Raw genomic sequence first — 26,951 nt, forward strand, 5'->3', positions numbered from 1 at the left:
GCAGCTCTCTCTCGCCTCTGGGATTGGTATTTTTCCACCCCTCAGTGATTTAGATATCAAATTCCGGCCGCCCTTGACAACTGCGGGTGCTTCCAATATATTTCCGCTTCCCTCACAACTTCTTGGGGCTTCCACTTCCTGCCACTCATTTTGGTCTTGTTGAGGTAGTCTAACTTTCTCATCGTCAGATAGTAGCAATGTACTGATTGCGCTTACGTTGGTGACTTTAAATTTCTCCATCAGTTATAGAATTGGTAGGCGGAGTTTAGAGGACTCGCCAAACAGATTCACTGAAACTTTGAGGAATACTCATCAACCTTTTTTAAACTACCCTCAGCCAGTTGGATCTCAGTGTCTGTTCGTACTGCTCTGCATAGGAACTGAGCTCATTATAAGCTCCTCTTGTAATGTTTATGTTACGTTCATGATTAGGATCATTATCAGCAAAAACCTGCAGAACTTACTCCATAACAATCATTTTTGCAATCAATTTAAGTATTGTGGATGGGACTTCCATTGTCTCATCTGTATTCTCAGCTTGTTCTTTTTCTAAAAGCGTCAGCTCGTTAAATAATCATTCTCTCTGAGACACTAGCAACTCAATCACACCATCCTCTATGACTTCTTCAAATCCTTTGCAAGTGTCACAATTTCATTCAGAATTTGATATAGACTTTCTGCTTGAGGAAAGCTTGTTACGTCAGAGATACAGCCTGGCCATATACTTTTCGAAGCACTATTCAAAGCTGAAGACTTCACTTCATCCCATGATTGAGCTACAGCATCCATTATGTTTTCTTTTTCCAGAAATCTCTAACTATAGTTTTATCCTCCTTGTCAGTTGCCTTCGTAAGTTGTTTGAAAGTTCTCATATAATATGAGTTGAAGTTAGTTATCACACCTCGATCCGTTGGCTAGAGTAAAGAAGTATTGTTGGGAATATATTCTGCTCTCACATTATCAGAAAAGTCATGTAAGTTCGCTGAATGATTCGGAACATTGTCTAAACGAAGTGTTGGAAATATTGTCTGGCGCTGTACCTTTCTACAGCAGGCCAAAAAAAAAAAAACACTGTTTGAAAAGGCCGTCAGTCACTCACGCCTTCTTATATGGACGCCAAGTCAGAGATAGATTAAACTTTGTGTAACTCTTGAAAGTCCTTAGATATACGGAGTCATACATGTGTAGGGGCTTTAATTTCAAATCACCAGCGACAGCTCCTCCCCCAAAGAAGTGTCAGACGAATTTTGGAAGCTTTAAATCGTGGTCTGAATTGTTTTCATGAGAAATAAGTTCTAGCGGATACGCACTTCCAGAAAAGTGCAGTCTCATCAACATTTTATACTTGTTCTGGTATGTAACCCCATTCAACATTCATTTTCTTCGACTGCTCGGGATATTTTGTAACAGCCTCTGTGTCAGCACTCACAGTTTCATCTGTCACTTTTATGTTATGTAAACTCATGCTCTTCTTAAACCTTTCGAACCAGCCTTTGCTAGCCAAAAAGTGTTTCTCAGTAGCAGTTTCACCTTCCTATTTCTAAATCATCATACAAACTTATGTCTCCTTTTGAATTACCACCTTGTTGATCGGCACGTTTCAGTAATTCGGATTTTCGATCCATACATACAACAGTTGTTCCATTTTAAGCATTATATTAGATCTATGGTAAAATATAATCTGGACAGTTAACGAAGTAGGTTGACATAATTTTTCTCTCTGTTGTCATGTATTGTTCCTACTGTAGACGTTGCAAGATTCAATGTTTTGGCAAACTTAGTTTTACTTCTGCGTCAAGTCCTTTCAAAACATCAAATTTAATATCCAATATAATACCCCTTACGAATCGTTTTTACACAACTACCTTCATGTACACTTGATAGCTTCTTTCCAGACATTTTAAACTGAAAAGAAATCCAAGGGCAGCGGTGATTAATTATCCACAATAAATAAGTAGCCAAAAAAATTTAAAAAATGGCCCAGGAAAGATCTGATTTGTGAGAGCGTAAAATTGTCTTATTCCTTATTGATACAACAATGAAAATGAGATGGAAAGGTGAAGGACCGAGGAAGAGAAAGGACTGTATGATTACACTCAGTTGAAGGGTCTCCAGATTTTATAGGCAATTCAATCTTTACACTCCTGACTTAAGACACAAACACCCCCCCACCCCCACCCCCACACGCACACACACCTGCACACGCATATTGGCATACATTCTGATATCTGTTGTAGCTAAGTGCATTCAAAAATTTGTGGTTTGATAGTGTCGACAATGTGAGTTGCATTGGTTTGGATGTCAGTAATGACGGGCGGGTATTCTTGGTGTTGTGGTGGTTATACTATCCTTGATAGTGAGGTGAATTTTAGGTGTAGTTAATGTTAATTAACACCTAAAATAATTCACCGCAAGATGATGAGAAATTATAATGATTTAGCAAAAGAGCAAAGCTTACTAGCCCACTATGTGTTCTTTAAACCTTTATATTTGTAAACACTGCTAGGAAATACGCGTTTGCCATCTTGCTCTTGAGAAGAGACGCCTATCTTGCTTCAACAATTTCATCGGCAATACACCTATGTTATCATGTTCATATTATTCATGAATATGGGTATTACGTAAGTTATGGCCTTCCTGAAACAGCTGTTGAGATTAAAATTTGCATAATTCTTCAGTTCAGTTTTGCTTTCTTTATTCTTTAATCTGTCTTGTTTTCTTTTTATTTAATTATTTATTTATAAATCTTGTGCTCCATGTAAATATATGCCTCAAGCCTACTTTTGTTTATTTATTTTACTACCACCATAACATCTCGATGAGAATTGTTCTTAAAACTGATTTTCAATGCAGAGGTACTGGACCCAGATGAAGAGGTTGGAGTTTAAGTTTCCATACCTTTGTGTAATAAATAAGCTTCTTTGCTTTCACTACTCATTATCTATCTATCTATCTATCTATCTATCTATCTATATTATTATAAAATCTGGTAATTAGTCATATATTAATTAATATCGATTAATTATCAGGAGGCCAGCACATCTAAAGAATCAAAGAGATTCAGAAATGTTATCTGCAATCTCAGGGGATTAAGGTACATTTAAAAAAATAACGTCGACCACTAACGTGGACAATTAATGCGCTAGAAATAGATCACATCTTGTGTCTATTAAGACCTAAATTGATCTCAACATGAAATATAGCAGCATACCAAAAACGTGAGCGGGCAAGACATTTAAAATCACCTAAAAAAGCATTATTAAACAGGAACTAGTTTCGGATTTAACAAATTCTTACCATTTGTCTATTCCTCAGGCTGATGAGGAATGGTTTATGTATGTATGTATGTATGTATGTATGTATGTATGTATGTATGTATGTGTGTGTGTGTATGTGTGTGTGTGTGTGTGTGTGAGTGTGTGTGTGTGTATGTGTGTGTGTGTGTGTGTGTGTGATATAGATATAGAAAAAGAGGGAGGGAAAGGAATAGACAGATAGAGATAGAAACAGACAGAGAAAAAGACCGACCGACTGGCAGAGAGAAAAAGAGAAATGTATGTGTGTGTTTGTAACTTTTTAACATCTTTTCTTCGATTCTTGCATTTTTTCGCATTTTTTTCTCTAGCTAATGCTAATGTTGATGACATACACATGGGCGGTTGAAATGTTCAAAATTAAGTACATATATGATGTCTTCACTTCTCCCCAGGCGGGTTTTTGCCTTGGGAGTCTTTATTGGATATTTCCGTCCTTAACGTTTATTTGGTGTAATGATTATTTGAGCAACTATACAGCTGGAAAAGACCGTCGTAGCTTAATGCTTCGAGTAGTAGCAATAACTGCTTAAATAACTCGTTGTATAAACAAATAAAATTGGATCAATTCCTATAAACTGTAACTGTTTCTTTTGTATGAATGCAATCTTAACTCATGCAGGAGGTCGTACAGAAACAACATGTGGAACTCTTTTGTAAATCAAAACATATAACGTAAGCATCTTGCAGTGTTTTTCTTTGTGTGCTTACGTACCAAAAGTGTATTGTCACTGTTTGTGATGGGTATATATTAAATGTTGTTATGGCTTTCTGAAGAGACATGAAACGGACACAATTTTTAAATACTGAGTTTGATTTTCGAATTATTCTTCCAGGTCAACCATATTAGTAGTTGAGATGAATTTATATGGTCCTTGGCATGTTTAAAAGTGTTTGTTCAGATCTCATCTAACTTAATGTTAAATGTAAATTTCATCTTAGTTTTCTACTCAACTAAGCAATTATTACTTTATGATAATACATTGGTGATTTGTTTGGTATTGTTCCAAGGAAGTTGACCAGATAATGCTTGAATATGCTGTATGTTTTTTTTTTATCTGGTCAAGGTAGAAAAAGTAATGGTCTAAAGCGTGCTTAGCCATTTGTAGATTCTTGAATTACATATTAGCTGCATACTAGCAAGCTAGAAATACATGCTATCATAACTAACGTAATATGATCAGATTTCTAAAAGTTATTTAGAATCAAGGCTCTTTCAGCATAGGTTATTGTCAACAATGAATCTGAATTCTTCATGCTATTCGGTAAAAGAAAATCTAGGAATATATATATGTATATATATATATATATATATATATATATATATATATATATATATGAATTCAGTAATTCAGGGGTGTATGCCATTTCTTTTTCCAATAACCATTCTCTGTGAAGATTTATTTATATAGTAGCCCTAGTAAGGGGATATTCCTGATAGTACCAACTGTAACTGGAAAATTAGTGGTTTGAATACAAGGTGTTTAGGAGCCAGTTACACAATGCAAGCAGTATATTTGCTATTGTGCGAATTCCCACAAATGTTTTCGTCGACATTGATTCTAAATATCTAACTTTACGAAGGAACTATATATAAGGTTATCCTGTTTTCGAGATTGATGAAATCAAATCATTGAATTAAACATTGAATTAGTTAATTAATCTGAAAATAATTGAGAACCTTGGATGTTCGAAAGTTGAAATCATTGGCCAACGTTATTATCAGCATTATTATTATTATTACTATTATTATCATTATTATTATTATTATTATTGAGTGAGAGAGCAGTGCATGCAATCAAAGTGATACTGGGGTAAAATATACGAAGCCCATTATACCCATCATGACTACCCCTCTGATAAGGGTACACCAGACACATGCATCACAACCATATGTGCGTGACATAGTGATCTCATATCAAGATAAACAGCGCATAACCTCGCAGGTGGGGCCCAGTTAGAATTTTCTTCAGGTCGAGTAGCCCACCCCGCTCAAAAGGTCCCTGAATAAGGTCTGTTTAAGGATGTTGACACCCATATTTCCAAAGGTGAATTATTCAAACCTCAAAGAATCCCTCTCAACGAATGGCTATGATGCTCCTCCACTACTTCTGCTCATGATCAGAGATGCACATATCGCCAGCCACTAGAGGACATGCTCAACTGATTAAGGTCAAACAACTGACAAGCAAATCTGTGGTATTGAGCAGAATATTTACTGTAGCCCATCTTTTATACCAAGACAAAACAATGTACATGATAACACTTCCAATTCTTCTTCTTCTTCTTCTTCTTCTTCTTCTTCTTCTTCTTCTTCTTCTTCTTCTTCTTCTTCTTCTTCTTCTTCTTCTTCTTCTTCTTCTTCTTATTATTATTATTATTATTATTATTATTATTATTATTATTATTATTATTATTATCATCATCATCATCATCATCATCATCATCATCATCATCATTATTATTATTATTATTATTATTATTATTATTATTATTATTATTATTATTATTATCATATGTTTGATTTTTGCTTTGCATTTGTACAACTTGTACAGAGACATCAAGAGACTACAAATTAGAAGTTCATGTTGGTATTATGCCTAGGATATCATATATTTACTTTTGCGCATAGTATTGTTCTAGAGAATGTTTAAGAAAACATAAGAAAATTATAAGTTTGTTTTAAAATTTGAGATTATATAGACAGTATTTGACGTAGGATATGGGCAGTTCCCATGAGTACTATCTTTTGAATTTCTGCCATTTTGGGGTTTCCTGGTATCTGAGCTAGGTAGGAATCCCCTTTTGCTATCGTTCTTAGGACACCTATGACAACAAGTATTGTTTTAATCGTGAGGTTCCACATTTGGCAATTTCTATTTCAAGATCTTTATACTTGCTCAGTTTTTGCTAGGTCTTGACAGATACATTTATGCCGATTGGGACAATCATATCAATGAGAAGGCATGATTTTCGCCTAAAGTCTTTCAATATAATGTCTGGCCTATTTGCATCTATCTTTCTGTCAGTTTGAACGGTGAAGTTCCAGAGAAGTGAGATGTGATCATTTTCAAGCAGGTGGTTTGTATTCCCATCAGTTTTTATCATGGAGCAGGTCCAGGTTTTTGCAAATTACCTAGTGAATATATTGTGCTACTCTATCATGCCTGCTGAGATACTCCGTATGCTCAGGGAGACAACATGATCAATGGTTTCATTTTGTTGTTTACATACACGACATGTTGGGCTACTGCCGTTCTTTAATATGTTAGCCTGGTAGTTCCTTTTAGGTAGGCATTGATCTTGGGCTGTTATAATAAATCCTTCTGTTTCTGATTTTAAGCCAGAAGACACTAGCCATTGATTGGTAAAGATTTGTCAACAACGGCTCTATTAGCTCTCATTGAGAGGTTTTTCTTGCCATTTATCAGTAAGAATATCTAAGGCAGGCAGTAGTTTTAGCATGGGTTTTCATACGCTTAGCTTTTTCTGTGCTTGTTTCCAGTACGTCTAATTCTGGGATATGTTGTATTTGGAATTCACTTAGATATTCCTTTGCCTGTTTTGCTACCGAGTGTGACACTTTCTTGTTTAAGACAAGTTTTGACATCCAGTCAACAGAGTTTTTCAAGCAATCTTCATTGTTAATTCCAGATGTAAAAGTCTACGGCCACCCTATTTTCTTGTCAGGTAAAATCGTTCTATATCTGCCTTGGAGTGATGCATTCTCTGCATTCTCAACAATTTTCGTATGTTTCTGTCAATATTACATATTTCAGTAATTGACAAGTTAATGATATTGAAACTGTAAGTTACGACAGATATGGATAAAGCATTGATTGCTTCGATTCTGTTTCTTGCATTTAGGTCTGTCTTGAGTATTGCCCTTACCCTGTGATAACATTCTCTTCTGATTCATTCTCTCATCATTGAATGTTTGATTCCATCACCTTCAGATACTCCTAGGTATTTATAGCGCTCCGCTGGTTCTAACTCCTTTATGACATTCTGTTGGTCAAGATTAACGTTGGATGTTTCTGTCATTTTCCTTTTGATAAAGGTAACTTTTTCACATTTATCAAGGCCAAATTGCATTCTAATGTCATCACTGAATTGTTTAACAATCGCTAGTAAGCCCTGTAGCTGTTGGTCATTTTTTGCAAAAAGCTTTAAATCATCCATGTAAATGAGGTGATTTATATTTTTATCAAATATTTTATAGCCGTATTGTACATCATCAAGCAATTTCGAGAGAGTTATTAAGGCTAGACAAAAGAGGAATGGTGATAGAGAGTCACCCTGGAAAATTCCACATGAAATACATCTCCAGCATTGAGAGATTCATTGTCACTGTTCAAAGTCAGTGTGGTTCTCCATGATCTCATATTACATACAAGAAGTTTCGCAGGGTAGGTTCTAGGTACATGGGTACATGTTTGGGTACATGGGGGTTAACACATACTTTTAAAACAAAACAATTTTATTTAATTATAATGTTAATAAATTATATTTTCAAAATGATTGCCATCATTTTCAATGCATAACTTGATGCGCCTTGCAAAATTCAGGTGAACTCGATTAAATAAGTCTACATTGCCGTCAATTTCAGCACACTGACTGGTAATGCGTTCTCTCATGTGGTTTCTCTTTCAACATACCCCAGAAAAAGAAGTCAAGGGGAGAAAGGTCTGGTGAACGAGGGGACCATTCCACATGACCCCTTCTTCCAATCCAGTGAGGAAAAGTGTCATTAAGCCAATCTCTAACAGTTATGGCAAAATGGGCAGGGGCCCCATCCTGCTGAAACCAATTCGGAAATCCCTCGCTTAGGCACTCAATTTGAGGTATTAATTTGTTAAAAAGGAAAATTATTATAGCGTGGAAGGTGTTTATAAGCCATTTAAGAAACACACAAAAACCGTTAGATTCACTTCAACATTTAAATTTAATTTGTCAAAATATTTTCGTCGCTTTGAGACCGCGACCTGTTCACTGACAAAATTCTGTGCAGCACAGAATTTTATCTGAACAGGTCGCGGTCTCAAAGCGACGAAAATATTTTGGCAAATTAAATTTAAACGTTGAAGTGAATCTAATGGTTTTTGTGTGTTTCTTAAATGGCTTATAAACACCTTCCACGCTGCAATTGTTTTCGTTCCAGCACAGGATCCCAGATCAGGTCACTTGCTATGCAAGTACATCTCCGAAAATTATTATTTCTTATATTTAATTGTTTATGTTATGATTGGTGGGTGTCCACAAAGTCTGGGTACTCCATGTACCTAGACTTTCTGGACACCCAGTACATTTCCAGACATTTCTTAACCCAGCTATGTGGTAGACTATCAAAAGCTTTTTTATAATCTATCCAAGCTATCGACAAGTTTTTGTGTCGTTTGTGACAATCTTCCAAGATCATCTTATTGATGAGTAGCTGATCTTTACAACTATAGGTCACACGTTTACATCCTTTCTGCTCATTAGGGAATATGCCACTTTCTATTAAAAAAACTATAGGTATATTCAGTCAAGACAGATGTTACTATTTTATACATTGTTGTTAAGCAGGTTATGGGTCTGTAACTTTTTGGTTCATCTGTTTCTTCATTTTTTGGAAGTAGGAATATTACACCATTAACTAGCCAAGAGGGAATCAAACTAGGCTGTTGCAAAGCATTGTTCTAAAGTTTTGTTAGCAGTTTATGGCTCTCTGGGCAGGCATTCAACTAGAAGTTAGAAATTTTATCCTTTCCTGGAGGCTTACATTTGTTTGACTTCCTGAGAACAGATCTTACATCCTCTACCTTGATGCCCTCTCATTTTTGTTCTTCTAAGGAGTCTAAGTCTATCAATCCATAGGGCCTTTTCATTGTGTGTTTTTTTCTTCTGCCCAAATTTTATTTCAAAATTCCTGCACTTCTTCTTTTGATGCGACAGACTTTAGTGTAACTGGTATTTGAGTAGGTTTGTACTGTATTATATATATTTGTGAGGAAATACATGACATGTATTTCTCCCCTAGACCATTTTTCATTCTTTTTCGGTTGGTTATTTGATAACAAGCATGGATTTCCATCTGTTGAAATATTCCGGTTGCGGGGTACTTCCAGCTCCAATGTGTTTCGGGAAGATTTGATCCAGTAGCTGATTTTTCGTACTCAATCTGGTTCCTCACTCGGGTACGCGGCTCTTGATGTTCCGGGTGACGGCAGATTTGGTTTGTATTTTGCTTTGTTACCATTGAGGCACGAGGAGCTTGGACGTTGACATTTGGGGACGGATCTGTCTGTTTAGAGTTAATTGTTTGAGACAACACCGTCTCCGCGTTCGCTGAATTAAAACATTGCTCGTAACGTAGCGTCTTAAAGCTAAGAGATCTGTATTCGCCTGTACTTTTTTTGTTGATAGATCTATCGCCAGGTATAGTTTTTTGTGGTGTTTTAAAACTTATGAATTGTTCACTCTGTGTTAGTTCGAAAAAAAAAAAAATGTTCTTTTTTTTTCGTTTGTGAAACGTATTTTCCCATGCGTGTATGTGTGTCCTGTAAATTTCACGTAGTTGTGTAACCATTGGGATGTATGTGTAGTCCTATGGGTATTGAAATATATATATTATATATATGATTATGTAGACATTCGAGTGTATGCGTAATTAATCAATTTATATACTGTTTTGTTCCACTTATATTTTATGATTTGTAAACTTTCCAATGTTGATTTCACATATATCTTTCGCACATGTTTCACTGAGACATCGTGAATAGGAGAAACTATGCTTTGTATGGCAGTAAAATTTCGTTTTTGTGATTATTTTCGCTAAAAGGCGCTTCCTTCAAGTCTTTTACAGGTTCCTTTATCCCATTCCACCAATGTTATTAGATTAGATTTGTTTTTGAATGGAAAAACCGGTGTAGCACATCCATGTTGTTGTTGCTGTTGTTGTTGTTGTTGTTGTTGTTGTTGTTGTTGTTGTTGTTGTTGTTGTTGTTGTTGTTATTATTATTATTATTATTATTATTATTATTATTATTATTATTATTATTATTATTATTATTATTATTATTAAGGTGGCGAGCTGGCAGAATCAATTTAACCATTTCCAATATCCCCAAGTACTTATAGCCCTTCTCTTCTATTTACTTCATAACCTCCCCCAACAGTATCGCTTGCCCGTCCATACTTAATTTTGCCTTTCTTCAAGACTAACACACCACACTTTTTCAGTCCGAACTCCATTCTGATATCAGCAGTGAAAGTGTACACCGTGTCAACAATGGAACTGAATTGGAATTCATCCTTGCCATAAAGTTTGAGGTCATCCATGAATAGCAAGTGGTAGACTTTTTGTTGGCGGCTCTTGAATACATACCCAACCTTTGCTTTCCACAGTATCAGTGTTAGTTGTATCATGCACAGTACAAAGATCAGTGAGGGCAGCAGTCCCCGTGGAAGATGCCTCTCATGATTTCTATTGTCTCTAAACTTATTCCATATGCTGTCATGTTCGTCCTCCACTTTGCCATACTTTTCCAAGCAATCGTTCAACATTCGTTACAATACCAAATACATTCCATAATCCAAGAATATGGGATCATATCGTATGCTTTACGATAATTGGTCCATGACATGGCTAAGTTAGTTTCCTCCTCTTGCAGTCTTTATGTACAATTTTGTCTACCAGGACTTGATCCTTGGTACCTCTGTACTTACGTTTGCACCCTTTCTGCTCATTGGCAAGACTCCATGTTTTTCCATATATCCGTACTCTGCGACTATTCCAGTCAATAATTTCCACATAAGTAACAAGCAGGCCTACCCATTGTTAACCACTCTGGTATTAATTACTTGGTCGGCATTTAACAAGGTGTTGAGTTGTGCAGCTATTCGTGCATGGCATTTACCAAAGTTTTTGATCCAGTAGCCTTGAACTCCATCTGGTCCCGGGCCCTTTCAGTTGCCCACTTTTTTGCTGATTTTCTTCACTTTCCTAATTGAAATGACTAGTTCTGTCTGTTTTGGATAGCCTACTGCTTATTTCAGTTCTTGCAACCATTCAGCATCCTTTTTGTGTTCCTTGTTTTTGCTCCAGATGTCACTCCAAGACCTTGGACTTTCAATGTTATCTGGTATCAACTTTTCTTCTGTACAGTCTAAATTTATTTCTTTATAGAGTCTCTTCTGATCTACTCTGAATAACCTATTCTGCTGGTATTCATTCTTCGGTCGTATCTTACCATCTTTGCTTTCTTTGCAACGAGGCGCTGTTTCCGTTCCTCCACTAATACTTTCAGGCCTATTTTTTTTTCATTATCATACTTCCTGTTCAGTGCCCTGTATTTTTGTTGGCTTTTAAGCTCCCCCTTTTCTTTTCGGTTTAACACAGAAATGTCCTTCGAGAGCATATCTTACCCCGCCTGTATTCTTCTTTTCCACCATAGATCTTTTCTTTTGTCACTCCCATTATACTTATTCTTCGTGACATCAACACTCATATTTTCTGATACAACAATACTTGCTGCCTTAATCAAATTGTTTGTTTCTGTGATGTTTTTTGTTCTGATGTATTTCAGAATTCACATTTTTCGTTACTTGATTCAATTTCCACCAATCAGGTTTTTTAAGGTTGCAAATAATGTTGCTCTCGTTCTCTTGTAGCCTTGTCTTTATTCTGTCGTAGATTGTCTTTTGCCCATCTGTCATGTCACCATTAGTTTTATTGCCTTCTTCCAGACCAACTAAATGTCTCTCATAGAGCAAGCTACCACTGTTCCTTTCTTGTGTTTATTAGAGATCTCACATCTGTTTTCTGCTATGAGATTACTTTTATCAGTAAGAACTGTATTTTCTTAGTTTCCTCTGCTGCTGTTTTCCAATACCCGTCTTTTGATAGCTTCGAGGTGTGTGTGTGTGTGTGTGTGTGTGTGTGTGTGTGTGTGTGTGTGTGTGAGCGTTTTCCCCCTTACAGCTTGAAAAGTGGTGTTCGTTTGTGTACATCTCGACACCTTAACGGTTCGGTAAAAAAGACGGATAAATTAAACTTAAAAGAATATGTACTCATGTCAATGTATTCAACAAAACTCTTGAAGACGACACCCCTGCAAGGCCACAGTCTAGTGACTGAAGCAATTAAAAGAAAAAGTTATTGACAGTTGTGAAATCTTCAGCGGTTTTGGACTGTTGTCAGCCGTTCTGGACAATTCATTCAAACTTTTGGATCTAAGTATCTCTACTCAGATTAGTAATTTATTTATATATACTTTGGCACACTTTGTTATGTTACTGAGTGTGAAATAGTATGAAAAGTTGGGGATGTGGGAGGAAGATTTACACGTGAGACTTTTCTGAATTCCAACATCAAACTTCTACCGTTGTTATGATCTAAATTCCAGTGACGAAGCTTGAAATATTTTTTATTAGAAACAGCTTCTTTATGGGAATAACTCAAAGAACTTAAAAATAAGACAAATGCATACAACGGAATTCAGTACGTTTAGTCGCTATAGTGCATCCAGATATTATAACCTTTTGAGCTTTATAGTTTATCTGAGAAAGTGGCATCACTGCTTAAGCTTTGACCAAGGAAATGAAGACGGGATTTAAATAGAAGGAGTCGGGGGAAGGTCAAGCCAGAGGCCGTGTGAGAAGATTAGAAATCTAGAGTGCAGGGTGAACGAGAGAGGAGAAATCAAAGAATTACAGAAGGAATGTAGAAAGAGTCAAACGTTGCAAAAGGAAATTTGGAAGCGTCTAAGAAAGAAAGAACGAAATGCAAACGGAAAGTAGGAGCACTGACTCAAAGTAACAGTAACTGGAAATGATAATTAGGCGTAAAGGATCTCATAGAATATTCTTTATTATGAATGAATAAAATGTGTAGATCGTAAAAAGATTGTAAACTCATATACACGCATTCACGGTACACGTACACCCACAGTAGAATACATGTACACATATACTCACATTCGTATACGTACACATACATGCATAATTTCATTTTGGGAACACACACACATACCCTTACATTAGCATGTATTTATCACCATCCATATATGTATAATTATTAATAGAGTCAAGGATCTTTTATTTGTTTCAGTATTGCACCATCCTGGGGCACCGCTTTGAAAGGTTTAGTCAAACAAACTGACTCCAGTATTTATTTTTAAGTCTGGTTTAGTCTATCAGTTCTTTTTGCCAAACTAATAGGCTACTGGGACAAAAGCAAACTAACACCAGTTGCCAAGAGGGAACAAACGCAACACAAAGATGCACTCATATACTTATATATATAGGAACATACACAAACACACACACACACACACACACACACACACACACACACACACACACACACACACACACACACACACACACACACCACACACACACACACACACACACACGTGCACACGCACACATATTCCAGCTATACTATTCCTACAATTTCCGAAAGACCTGCCGTTGAGTGAATGTCTTTTGGTTGTGCTGTGTCCAGGACTAAAATCATACTACTCTTCGGCAGGCTTGGGCTCAACAATCTCCCTACATTTCTTTTCCAGACACTTTGTGTAGACTTTACCAGGGAAGCTCAACAAAGATTAGAGTACTCTTTCTTATTTCCTTTTTTAACAATTAGAGTTATCACTCCGGATTGCCATTGGTTTGGTGTCTATCTTATGGCAAAAAGAGAAAAACAAATGAAAGTCAGTCTGGTAACATTTCTTTCAATGACAGTATCCGACAGAAAATGCTGCAGACATCTAGGGAAGGATAAAAGATATATACCATTTTGGGATATGTAACAATGAACACGTAACTAGGGAATTTTACACCGATGAAAAAATTATCCTGAATACTGTCTATATACAATAAACCAGTGGAATATAACGTGTTCGCCGCACCGGTATTCATACAAATATTTAGGCTACTCGATTGAATGCCAGATGAGATCTATGACATAAGAAAATTATCAGCCGCCATCAAAAATTTCCCTTCATATTACCACACAAGTGTACGTTTTTGAAATCCAAGAACAAAAATTGATAACCTGATGCTTAAGGTGGTTATAGGTATAATACCAAGATGAGACAACTGATGCAGACTTGTAAAGGGTCAAGACTAAAATACGGCAAGCTTTCTTTTTATAATTCTGAAATTACTGGATAATATTGATTTTTGTTTGACAAGGTACAAAGAAAAAAAAAAAGGAAAGAAAGAAAGGAAGAAAACAGCCGTTTCGAGAGTTTCTCTGATGGTGACTACCGCAGTATAGTTTGTCTTATAGAACACCCACGTTTAAGTGGAGATAAATACTACCTCTCAGTTTTAATACTGCCTCTGTCACTAATATGCTCTATATTTTAAAATCTTCGTGTGTATAATTTTAATATGCATAAATGATTTCAAATGTAACCAGCGTGATTATTTGTTAACCGTTACCTAAATACATAGCAAATACATAGACTACTATCCTCGGATCTACCATTACTCTTATCATCACCAATGTCATGGTCATTCGTATTGCTATCATCATCGTTATTGTATATGGATCACCAGTAATTGCTCTATTATTTTCTTGTATTATTTCTATTTGTAGGTTTCTTGGAGTATCATCACTGAGTACCCTGCATGGAGACACTTGCAATGAAGTACCTGGATTAGTGTGGAGGCAAATAGAAGTATGTCGTAACAATCCTCAGACACTCTATTGCATCAGTGAAGGTGCTAGGAAAGGAATTATGGAGTGCAAAGCACAGTTTCGTTATGAACGTTGGAACTGTACAACCCAACGGAATCTTTCGGTGTTTGGACAAACTTTAACTAAAGGTAACATTACTTTCATTATCGTTAAATCATCAGACAAAATGCCATGAGGTAATTACGGCTTTTTTGTATCCTGAGATCAAACCGCACTGGAGTCAACACTGATTTCAATCTTTCTGAGTCGATGAACTAAATGCTACTCAAATACTGTTGTCAGTACTATCGACTAATCCCTCACACCCAAATTTCTAGGCTTGTACCCCTGTACGGAACCATTATTACATATAACTTCTCCGCAATCCTTCTGAACTTCTCTCCCTTACTTAACATCTTTTTAAAAACGTTGTTTATTATTATTTTTCTGTTTTCTTTCTTTCTTTCTTTCTTTCTTTCTTTCTTTCTTTCTTTCTTTCTTTCTTTCTTTCTTTCTTTCATGTCTATTATATTAATTGAGTGAACGAATAAATAATACCGGAATTTATCAATCATGTCACTCTCTAATGTAGTAAACTTTAAAACAATATAACATTTTAAATGGTTTCTTTTGAACAGCGTCGGCAGCTTTCTTTGAACATGATTTGATAGGGTCAAAATATTCTGCTTGGGTCCTGCTATCCGCGTATAGAAGCACGTTCTGCCTTTATGGACGAAGTTGCGAAGTTTAATGACATATTCAAAATAGGAATACCTTTAACGGTTCTTTAGCTTACCACCGCATTCGGTTATCTACCTCTTCTTTTTTGTTTTCGATTGAAAGATTGTAGTCCCACCCATTTAGCATTTCTTAAGTGTTAGTAATCCTGATTAGAAATTTTACTTGATGATTTGTTGATTAATCAACATGTTGCCGCTTGCTTGTTTATTTGGTTGGCCTGATGAGTTGAGAGTATGCAGCATATTACGTAATCTTATGAATGTTGTTTATATTGCATACCTAACTGTATTATGCTTACGTCACAATAAAACCTCTCAACGAAACAAATGTAGCAACTACCAGATAACCCAGTTGTCCGTTTTTGTGTGTTTTTTCTTACAACACGTTTAATGTTCCATTCATCGTTTGATACTTTTGAATAATATTGCAGTTGTGGATTACATAACAACGGTGAACTTCCCTACATCGAAACATTCCGTGCTATGATAATGGATATCATAACTTTCTGCTTTGCGTTATTCTGGGTGGGACCCTTGTAAATCAAAATTATATATATGTATGTATGCATATATATATATATATATATATATATATATATATATGCCTGGGGTTAAACTAGTAGTAACATTCATCAGCCAATTTGATGTGACGACTGACTTTACTGTTCAGTATAGTTTCTACTCCGGTCTCTTCGTGAGGTTTCACAACTAGCTATATTGTTTGTTGCAAATCAGTGACCGATGGTCACTTTGTTTACAATATATCGTTAGCGTTAGCGGACTCTGGCTATCGCTTTGGCGGAGGTACTCCCGACTGAGGAGTGGCCAAATAGCTCGAAACTGAGTCAGTCTCGCGACCCTGATACCCGCTAGAGAGTGATAGAGGTTCGCTCCCCCTGCTAACAATATATTGATTGTATATAAGAGGTGCAGAGTTGCGCCGATAACCAGCAGGCGGAGAATCTGCTTGGGGTTAAATTGGTAGTAACCTTCAACAGCCACTTTGATGTGGCAACTGGCTTTACTGTATATATATATATATATATATATATATATATATATATATTTCTTTATTGCCCACAGGAGGCTAAATACAGAGGGGACAAACAAGGACTGACAAAGGGATTAAGTCGATTACATCGACCCCAGTGCGTAACAGGTACTCATTTAATCGACCCTGAAAGGATGAAAGGCAAAGTCGACCTCGGTGGTATTTGAACTCAGAACGTAACGGCAGACGAAATACCGCTAAGCATTTCGCCCGGCGTGCTAACGATTCTGCCAGCCCTATGCCAGCTCGCCGCCCTATGCCAGCTCGCCGGTTGAGTAAAAGTAAGTAACGCTTTGAAACATGAAGAATTTATATCGGATTTTTGCAGAGTTTCGAAATGATTTTAAACATTTTTTTGCAATTGTCTTATAATACAGACATACACTTACCCAAATGCATCAACAAATGAGCATTGATCTTTTATTCACCGCTGTTACAATCATCTGAAATGGAACTCTCAAAGCGCGATATTCGAGCAATTTTGCTATTCAACTTTTAAAAAGGTTGTGAAGCCGCTGAAACTGCTCGCGATATCAACGAAACGTTTGGTGAGGAAATGGCTAGTGAGTGGTCAGCTCGAAAATGGTTTAAACGATTTCGCAGTAGAGACCTGAGCCTTGAAGATTGTGAGCATAGTGGACCTCCATCTGTCATCGGTGACGGTCAATTAAAGGCCGTCACTGAGAAAAGATCCACGTAAAACCACTCGAGAACTAACAAAAGAACTTCAAGTTAGCCCAGAAAACTGCTTGCAACCATTCGCATGTGATCGGAAAATTTAAAATCCCGACAAATGGGTACCACTCTATTTGAATGAAAATCAGAAAATGCGCAGATATGAAATTTTCTCGTCGCTTTTCCGTAACCAGACTGATCCATTTCTCGACCGTAATGTAAGTTGTGATGAAAAATGGATTCTGTACAATAATAAAAAGGTTCTTCGCAGTGGTTGGACCTAAATGAAGCACCGAAAACCTTCCCTAAACCTGAGATTTACAAAAAGAAACCTAAATGAAGCACCGAAAACCTTCCCTAAACCCGAGATTTACAAAAAGAAAGTTATGGTGCCTGTTTGGTGGTGCACTGCTGGACTCATCCACTATAACTTCTTAAAACCCGGAAAAACCATTACTGCAGAAACATATTGCCATGAAATTGGCAAAATGAACGAAAAACTGCTACTTCTCCGTCCCAGACAAGTCAATACAAGAAAGCCAATCATTTTTCATGACAATGCTCGACCACACGCTTCACTAATAATGCTGAAGAAGTTGAGGGGACATAAGTATCGTATGATAATATTCATGACCATATCTAGCCATGATCTGTCAACTCACTCTTGTTCTTTATTCAAAATAGACATAGTCTTCTAGTCTCAGATTTAATAGATGACACGGAGAGAAATAAATTAGAAATGAATTACAACACATACAACCCTATGACCCCCACTATGCTCCATGCGATTCTAAGAAATTGCAGTCTATTCTAAGCCTAGTGGATTAGCTACAATAGCGATAACATGAATTTCTTCCATCTTCTTAGTCTGTTAAAATATTTCAGAAAAATTATTTTAATGTGTCCTACTTGTTAAAAAATTCTATATTTTGCGCTGCATTTAAATTGATGTAATGATTGCATTGTTCAATTAAATGGAGCCGCTTGAAACGGTCGTACTCATTACTACTTGCTATTCTTTTGCTTATTTTGACACAAACACACACACACACACACACACACACACACACACACACACATATATATATATATACACATATATACACACACACATGCACCACACATACACACACACAGACTCTCTCACTCTCTTCCACTCTCTCCCTCTCTCTTTCACATACACACACATACATACATACAGGGTGTTTCGGCTAGATTTGATGGGCATAAAAGGAAAAGAAAACGCAATATTCCATCCAACTTAAAAGTATTTTAAAAGCTCAAAACGTATGGCTGTGAGATAACAGCTTACTCAAAGCAGCCAGCCTCAGCTTCCACCATAGTTTTAAGACGGCTCCGAAACCTGGTGCGTGCGTTCCCTACTGTGTCCCTGGAAAGATCATTGAATATCTCCGTGATTTTGGCCACTAGCTTGGCCTTGGTGTTGTGGGCAGAGTGGTTGATGTCTTTCTCAACCGCACCCCACACATAGTAATCTAAGGGATTGCAATCGGGGGAATTTGGGAGGCCAAAAATTGGGACAACTACTTCTGACTCTTTCCGGAGGTGTGATAAGGAGCCAAATTCTGCAGCCACATATACAGCCTTCCTGCAGCAACCCTCTCAAGACAGGGATTGAACACAGTCTCCAGTATGGCTGTTGAAATTGAGCCTAAGGCCTTGTTCAAAGGTGTGGGGTGGCAGGACCTCACTCTCACTGCACACACGAACGCGCACGCGCATACACTCACTCTCTATCTCTCTCTCTCTCTCTCTCTCTCACACACACACACACACGAAGACCATCATAGTTTGGGTTAACTTGTTTCCATGATACGTGAGAAATCACAAGGAATGTAGGTAAGCTACCTGTTGTACTGAGTGCTGTGGAACTTGCCCCGGCTCAACGGGATGTTTCAGCTTGTTCAATAGCTTCTTTGTCTACGTCAAGCGGCTCTCCGTGATCTTGGCTGTCAAAATTTGTCCCTTGCACCTCTTATACGAGTGGCAACGAAGGTTGTCATGCTGGCGACTCCATCCAAAGCCTGGATTCTCTTGTTTGGATCTTCCATCATTTTGTCCTGCAGTTGTTGGGTGAATTTCGGTGCGCCAACGGGGTCAAAATCTCTACTGTGTTCCTTCCCGCTGATCGTAGCTTCGTAGTCTACGTTGCAGCTGCCCATGTCACGTTTTACAACCTTTACAATGTCCATAGAGCATTGAGTAGCAGTCATGATATTGGTATTTTTATATCCAGTGTGAAACATGATCCAGGTAACACTTTTCCAATATTGAGATGGGTCCATTTCTCCGTGTCAGCTAACCTTTTCTCAACTATGAATTTAATCTTTATGTTCTTCAACGCTGTTTACTGTTCACGAATACATTAAGCTGTTCTTCAAAAAAGAGGCATTGAGTCGTCAAATTTAGCCCGAACACTGGATATATACGGTGGGCTTCTTTCAGTCTCCGTCTACCAAATCCACTAACAAGGCCTTAGTTGGCCTAGGGCTATAGAATAAGACACTTGTCCAAGTTATTAAACAGTACGACAGAATCCGGAAGCATGTGGTTGGGAAGCAAGCTTCTTACCACGTATCAACGCCCTGTGCCTGCACTCACCCACGATATATATATATATATATATATAGATTCAAGGCTTGAATATGGTACTTATGCGAAGGCACCCGAATTTCACATCCCAAAAGGATGGGTGATTAAAATCAAATAATAAGCAACACGGATTTCAAAAGTGATTGCAGTACGCACGTTTCATGCTACTTCAATTTATTTAAGTAATGTGAGCATTACCTTAAATGCAATATGAAGAGCAATCTTCAGCTGCACGAAAAAATGTAGAAAAAAAGACATATTACAAATGTGGCAACATATTAAAACCAAGTGGGAGAGAGCAGAGGAAGAATATATAAGTCCATCTTGACATAGCAGGGTCTATCAGGCTAGTAATTGATTTTAGACAAAAGTTTTAACTGTCTCAGAATTCTATTGTTTCTTATCTAGTGGTGATAGCAAAGGGACAATTACTTCTAAAGAGAGGGAAGGTGTAAGCAGTATGCATGGGCAAGGCTATAAAAGTATTAGAATCTAGAGGTTTCACTGGTCATAGTAGTATCAGGTCATTTTATTACTATCAAAATGTTGAGGAATTAATGTTGAGGAATTATAGCCCTAGGTATATGGGTCAAATAGGTTTTTTACTTTTAGTCTGAATAGAGTAACAGTATAGTGGTACAGACAACAACAGAATTCTAACTAATGTTTACACAATAAGAGGTATGTTAATAAAATAAAATTAGATGTAGTTATCTTTCACAAAAATCATGAAATAATGTCAATATTGAATTCAGGGGCTCTGGATAGGGTGTAAAATTAATTCTAATTCTAGCTACTATAATATGGCCTTGTCTAAAGCTGGATATACTCAAAATATTGCTTTCCTTAACCCTGGTAGAACATCTCTTCTTGATACAGATAATAATAATAATAATAATAATAGTGATAGTGGTGCACATGACAACAATAACAACAATAATAGAGATAATAATAATAATAATAATCATAGATGTTATAACAAACCTAATAACTTAAATAGTAACAACAATGGACCAAATAAAAAACAACCCTATTTACCTAAAAATCTAACTAATAAGAAAAGTAATAAAGTGCATTTTAATAGTAAACTTAATAGCAAACTATATACTAACGCTAATAATAAACCTAGGTTAATAGACAGTAATGTTGAATCAAATAACAAAAATAGTAAACATCCCACAACTAAAAGAACTACTAATCACAATAATAATATTGTACTAGAAAATAATAGTAATCATAGCACACCCCATACCCACCCACACAATAAATTTAAGAGAAAAAATAAAAATTCTATCTGGTTAAATATACCCTTCAACTGTGCAATATCCACAAATATTTATAAAAAATTCATGAATATTTTACAAAAAAATTTCCCTTCTTCTCACAGATATAGTAAAATCTTCTCTTGTCATAAAATCAGAATTTCTTACTCTACCCTTCCTAATGTAGGTACAATCATAGCTAGGTTAAACAAAAAAAAACATCAAGTCAGCTAGAATTAATGAAATTACAAATAGTGGCCATATGAATGCAAATAATAATCCATCTAATACCAATAATGATGCTACCAATAATTATACAAATAGAAGTGAAAATAACAATAACGAAAGAAATTATGAAGATAGTAGCAATATACTTATTCCTATAAACCATAATTTCAACCAACAATTAGAATATATCAGTAACGACGTTACAGTTTTGACTGAAGTTGATGATAGACCCAACTCCAACAGAAGTAATAGTGATCAAAGACATAATTCATATAATATCAATAGGCCAAATGTGGAAGGAATAAGTCCAACTAATAGCACATCAAGATATGAATTAAATAATGATGGTAATAGCCAATATATACCTAATAGTAGAATTGAAGAATTGATAAATGATATTAGTGTAAATAATTGTAGTAATAATAATAATAGAGATATTAGAAATAATATAGGTGGAGTTGATAACCCCACCATGTGCAACTGTAGAAAAAAGTCCCATTGTCCTTTATTTGGATTTTGTTGTACCCGCAACGTAGTGTACAGATGCATCATTAGTACTAGAACAGAGAATTATATTTATATAGGGTGTAGTATTAACCTAAAACAGAGAATATATAACCATAAATCTTCATTTAGACTTAGACATAAGGCAAATAGTACAACTTTGGCAAGTAAAATTTGGGAGTTAAAAGACAATAGTATTAATTTTAGCCTTAAATGGGAAATTATAAGAAAAGCACAACCTTATAGAAATAATAGATATGGATGTGAATTGTGTTCTATGGAAATATATGAAATTTTTAAACTTAGGAACAATCCTAATCTAATCAATAATAGATTAGACCTTAGGGTATCATGTGTGCATTGCTCTACTCGCACTTTTAAATTTTTTAAAAAATAGGACTTTTATTTAAACAACTAAAGTTATCAAAATTTATAGTACCTTACTTCTATTATAGTCATCTAGAACTATCAACTAGCACATATTTATTTTGGTAATTGAAACTTTACAACATATATTCCTGATCTCTATCCTTAACATCTAATCTACTTAAATCAGTCATCAGATTCCTGTATTGATTATCCTGGTTATTTCCTAACATCCTTTCTTTTCTCAGTCCCTTAAACATCAGTATACACATTATTATAAACTAATATAAATCCGATAATAATTTTTATCTTTTATTCACATTATATAAATAAGGCTTACCTATGTGTCTCCTAAATAGTATCATTATCGTCAGCTAATAAGTTTTTTTAAAAGATAATTCAAAATAGTGTTCATGATCACTATATGCTTAATATACTTAATATCCTTAAATTTTACACCCTATCCAGAGCCCCTGAATTCAATATTGACATTATTTCATGATTTTTGTGAAAGATAACTACATCTAATTTTATTTTATTAACATACCTCTTATTGTGTAAACATTAGTTAGAATTCTGTTGTTGTCTGTACCACTATACTGTTACTCTATTCAGACTAAAAGTAAAAAACCTATTTGACCCATATACCTAGGGCTATAATTCCTCAACATTAATTCCTCAACATTTTGATAGTAATAAAATGACCTGATACTACTATGACCAGTGAAACCTCTAGATTCTAATACTTTTATAGCCTTGCCCATGCATACTGCTTACACCTTCCCTCTCTTTAGAAGTAATTGTCCCTTTGCTATCACCACTAGATAAGAAACAATAGAATTCTGAGACAGTTAAAACTTTTGTCTAAAATCAATTACTAGCCTGATAGACCCTGCTATGTCAAGATGGACTTATATATTCTTCCTCTGCTCTCTCCCACTTGGTTTTAATATGTTGCCACATTTGTAATATGTCTTTTTTTCTACATTTTTTCGTGCAGCTGAAGATTGCTCTTCATATTGCATTTAAGGTAATGCTCACATTACTTAAATAAATTGAAGTAGCATGAAACGTGCGTACTGCAATCACTTTTGAAATCCGTGTTGCTTATTATTTGTATATATATATATATATATATATATATATATATATATATATATATATATATATATATATATATATATATATATATATATATATATATATATATATATATATGCGGGAGTCCACAAAGGAGACCGGAATTGTGCATTATTATTTTATTCAGTTAGTTTTACATCTTTAAACTTTTATCGACTTCAAAGTAATCTCCATTTGAGGCAATGCATCGGTCCAAAAGCGTCTTCTACTGTTCGAAGCAGTTCTAGAACTCTTGCGAAGTGATGCTTTTAACACCGTCGTTTTTTTCTTCACCTCTTTCACATCTGCAAGTACTTTTTTCATTCAGGTGAACAAAAAAAAAGTTGCAGGGACCAATATCGAGTGAATAGGAAGGGTGGGTCATGCCATTTTTGGTCAAAACTGTTTCACTTTCAAGACGGTGTGCGAAGGTTCATTGTTGTGATGAAACCACCACTCTCCACTTTGCTACTGGTCGGAGTGTTTTCGTCTCGCTTCAGAACTGTCAAGTAAAATGTGTGGTCAACAGTTTGACCAGGAGGAACAAATATTGTGTGGATAATTCTTTTCGCATCAAACCAGCATCATCTTGACATTGGACTTCACTTGATATACTTTTGGTGGGCGTGGTGACATTGACTGCTTCAATTGACTTGATTGTTGCTTCGTTTTCGGGTATTAGCCGTAGCACCAGCTTTCGTCACCAGTGATGACCTTCGAAAAAAGGCTCGGATCAATTTCCAACCATTCTTTCAGTTCACGACAAGCATTCAGTCGTGACTTCTTTTGATTTTCTGTGAGCAAGTGAGGCACAAATTTTGCTGCAACTCTTCTCATTCGCAATTTCTCGCTCAGAATTCGTTGGGAGGAGCTCCAGGACACACCAGTCATACCAACGAGTTCGTCAATTGTTCGGTGACGGTCCTCCAAGGTCCGAAGCTGGATATTATATTGGCTGCAGATGCGAGTAATTATGGTGTAGGAGCAGTGCTTCTGCACAAATATAACAATGGGATCAAAAAGACTATAGCTCATGCGACACGATCGTTATTACCAGCAGAAGGGAAATAGAAAATGAAGCGTTAGAAATCATATTCGATGTGAAAAAATTCCATTGATTTATTCATGGAAGACGTTTCTGTCTATAAATGGATCATCGCCCACTACTGTCAATATACGGTTCTAAAAAAGAAATACCAACACACACAGTGAATAGACTACAGCGATGGGAGCACTACGTTATTGAATTATGATTACAAAATGGAATATTTACCGTAAAAAAAAAAATTGGGCATGCGGATGGTTTGTCCCGACTGACACCGAAACACTGCAAGCCATTCGAAGATACGGTAGTCGCAGCATTAAGATTAGAAGGAAAAATAAAAAAATGTAATGTGGAATGTAGTACGCGAATTAGCGCTGACCCTTGAAGACATAAAACGAAGTGCAGAAAACGACAAATTCATAGCAGAAATGAAAAGAATACTGTGGACAGAAAAAATAATTAGGATTGGTGCGAAACGAAATAAAGACGTGAACCTATACTCAGTTTGTGATAGCGTACTGATGTAGTGATACCTAAAACACTGCAAAAGAAAATGTTGAAGGAATTCCATTTTGGACATCCTGGTATTTCGAGGATGAAAGCTTTAATGCGTAGCTACATGTACTAGTCAGAAATTGATAGAGAAATAAAAAAATTAGGGAAGGGCTGCAAAGGATGTGCTCTAGCGGCAAAATTACCGACAATAAAAAGTGAAACTTGGCCAAAAGTAGATGTTCCCTGGTCGAGACTACACATCGATTTCGCTGATCCCTTAAACGGTTCATACTACTTAGTGGTATCAGTTTCTCTAAATGGCCAGAAATTTGTAAGTGTAAAGAGCCAACATACGTCAAACTTCCTACATGAGCTGTTTGCGAGATTTGGCGTCCCAGACACGATAGCGCTTGACAATGGAACGCAATTTGTGTCTTTTGAGTTTTAAAAGTTTTGTAAAACGTTCTTTGTTTCTTTGTACTTCCTTTTCTCTAAACATTCCCATCTTGTCTGTGATGACATAAGCAAGGAATTTAACTTAGTGGTATCCTTAATTGGAATTCTCATGACGACTTCATTTGGTTTCCTCAGTTCTGATCTTAGCTTTGCTCTGTCACATGATTTCAATGATATTAAGCTTTTCCTTTCCTCAAGTAAAGGAAAAGTTTAATTTCCGAATTCTGTGGCGGAGAGTAGCTAGTTCTGGACTAATTTCTTCCGGTAGCTCTCTAGTTTGAGGTACACTAATATCTTCTATATATTGTAGATTCCCTCTCTCCATGTCACAGATTTGTAGATTCCTGTTTTCTATGGGTATTTCTTCTGGACTAGTAGTTCCTTTCTCACTTCCATTATGATATTCTTTTGCTACGTCTTCTCTAAGCCACATTTTGATATTAGTTCGTCTAATCTGATCGGCCAATCTTTGTTCACTCACATCCTTCAGCTCTTCATATGCATAATATTTTTTCAGAGCTCTAGTACCCTTTTCTTATAGCTTCTTTTCTCAGGCTCACTCCTAATATAACATTCAAACAACAATTTGTTCTTCTTTGTCCATTTTAATCTCCTTCGCTACTATGGGTCAGTGATAGCTTGATTACTACCGGACCTGCGCTTCTGTTCCCCAGGACAACTACCGGACGTAACACCTTCGCTAAAAAACCCATTCATCCTCGTTGATGCCGTTAGGATTACTTTTCCTTATTAACATTTCTCTCATAACTGAGGTATGTATTTTGAGGTTACCACCAACTAGTATATATATCGTGTTACTATCATTAGGCAGGTTGTCAGCCTAGACTTCTGGGAGGCTTCAAATTCCACCGAGGTCGACTTTGCCTTTCATCCTTTCGAGGTCGATAGTATAAGTCTTAGTCGAGCACTGGGGTCGATGTAATCGACTTACGAACTCCTCCGAAATTATTGGCCTTGTTTCAAAATTTGAAACTATTATTATTATTGAGTGTAAGAGTAACACATGCCATCAAAGTGACACTAGGGTGCAATATACGAATACAGTATACCCATCATGACTACCCGTCTGTTAAGGGTACACTAGGCGCATAAGCACAACCATATGTGCGTAACATGACGATGTAATGTCGAGATAAACAGCGCATGAACTTTCATTGGAGCCCAGTTAGAATTTTCTTCAAGTCGAGTAGCCCATCCCGCTCAAAAGGTGCCTAAATAAGGGTTGAACGAAATATCCATGTTTCCAGAAGTGAGTTATTCAAACCCCAAATAATTCCTCTCAACACATGGCTATGAAGCACCCCACCCCACTACTTCTGCTCATGCTCAGAAATTCACATATTGTCAGCCACCAAGGGACGTGCTCAACTGATAAGCAAATCTGTAGT

General features: G+C 36.3%; 1 protein-coding gene across 1 annotated transcript in view; it reads left to right on the top strand.

Annotated features, from left to right (window-relative positions):
* LOC106871965 (protein Wnt-16) overlaps nucleotides 1–26,951 on the top strand; it is a 264,055-nt gene that overhangs the window by 117,957 nt on the left and 119,147 nt on the right. The window contains exon 2 of the mRNA XM_052973214.2: nucleotides 14,908–15,137. Within this exon, the coding sequence (XP_052829174.1) occupies nucleotides 14,908–15,137 (230 nt within the window). The remainder of the gene's footprint in view (nucleotides 1–14,907; nucleotides 15,138–26,951) is intronic.

This window comes from Octopus bimaculoides, chromosome 15, assembly GCF_046866305.1.
Source record: "Octopus bimaculoides isolate indiv1 chromosome 15, ASM4686630v1, whole genome shotgun sequence".
NCBI lineage: Eukaryota > Metazoa > Mollusca > Cephalopoda > Octopoda > Octopodidae > Octopus > Octopus bimaculoides.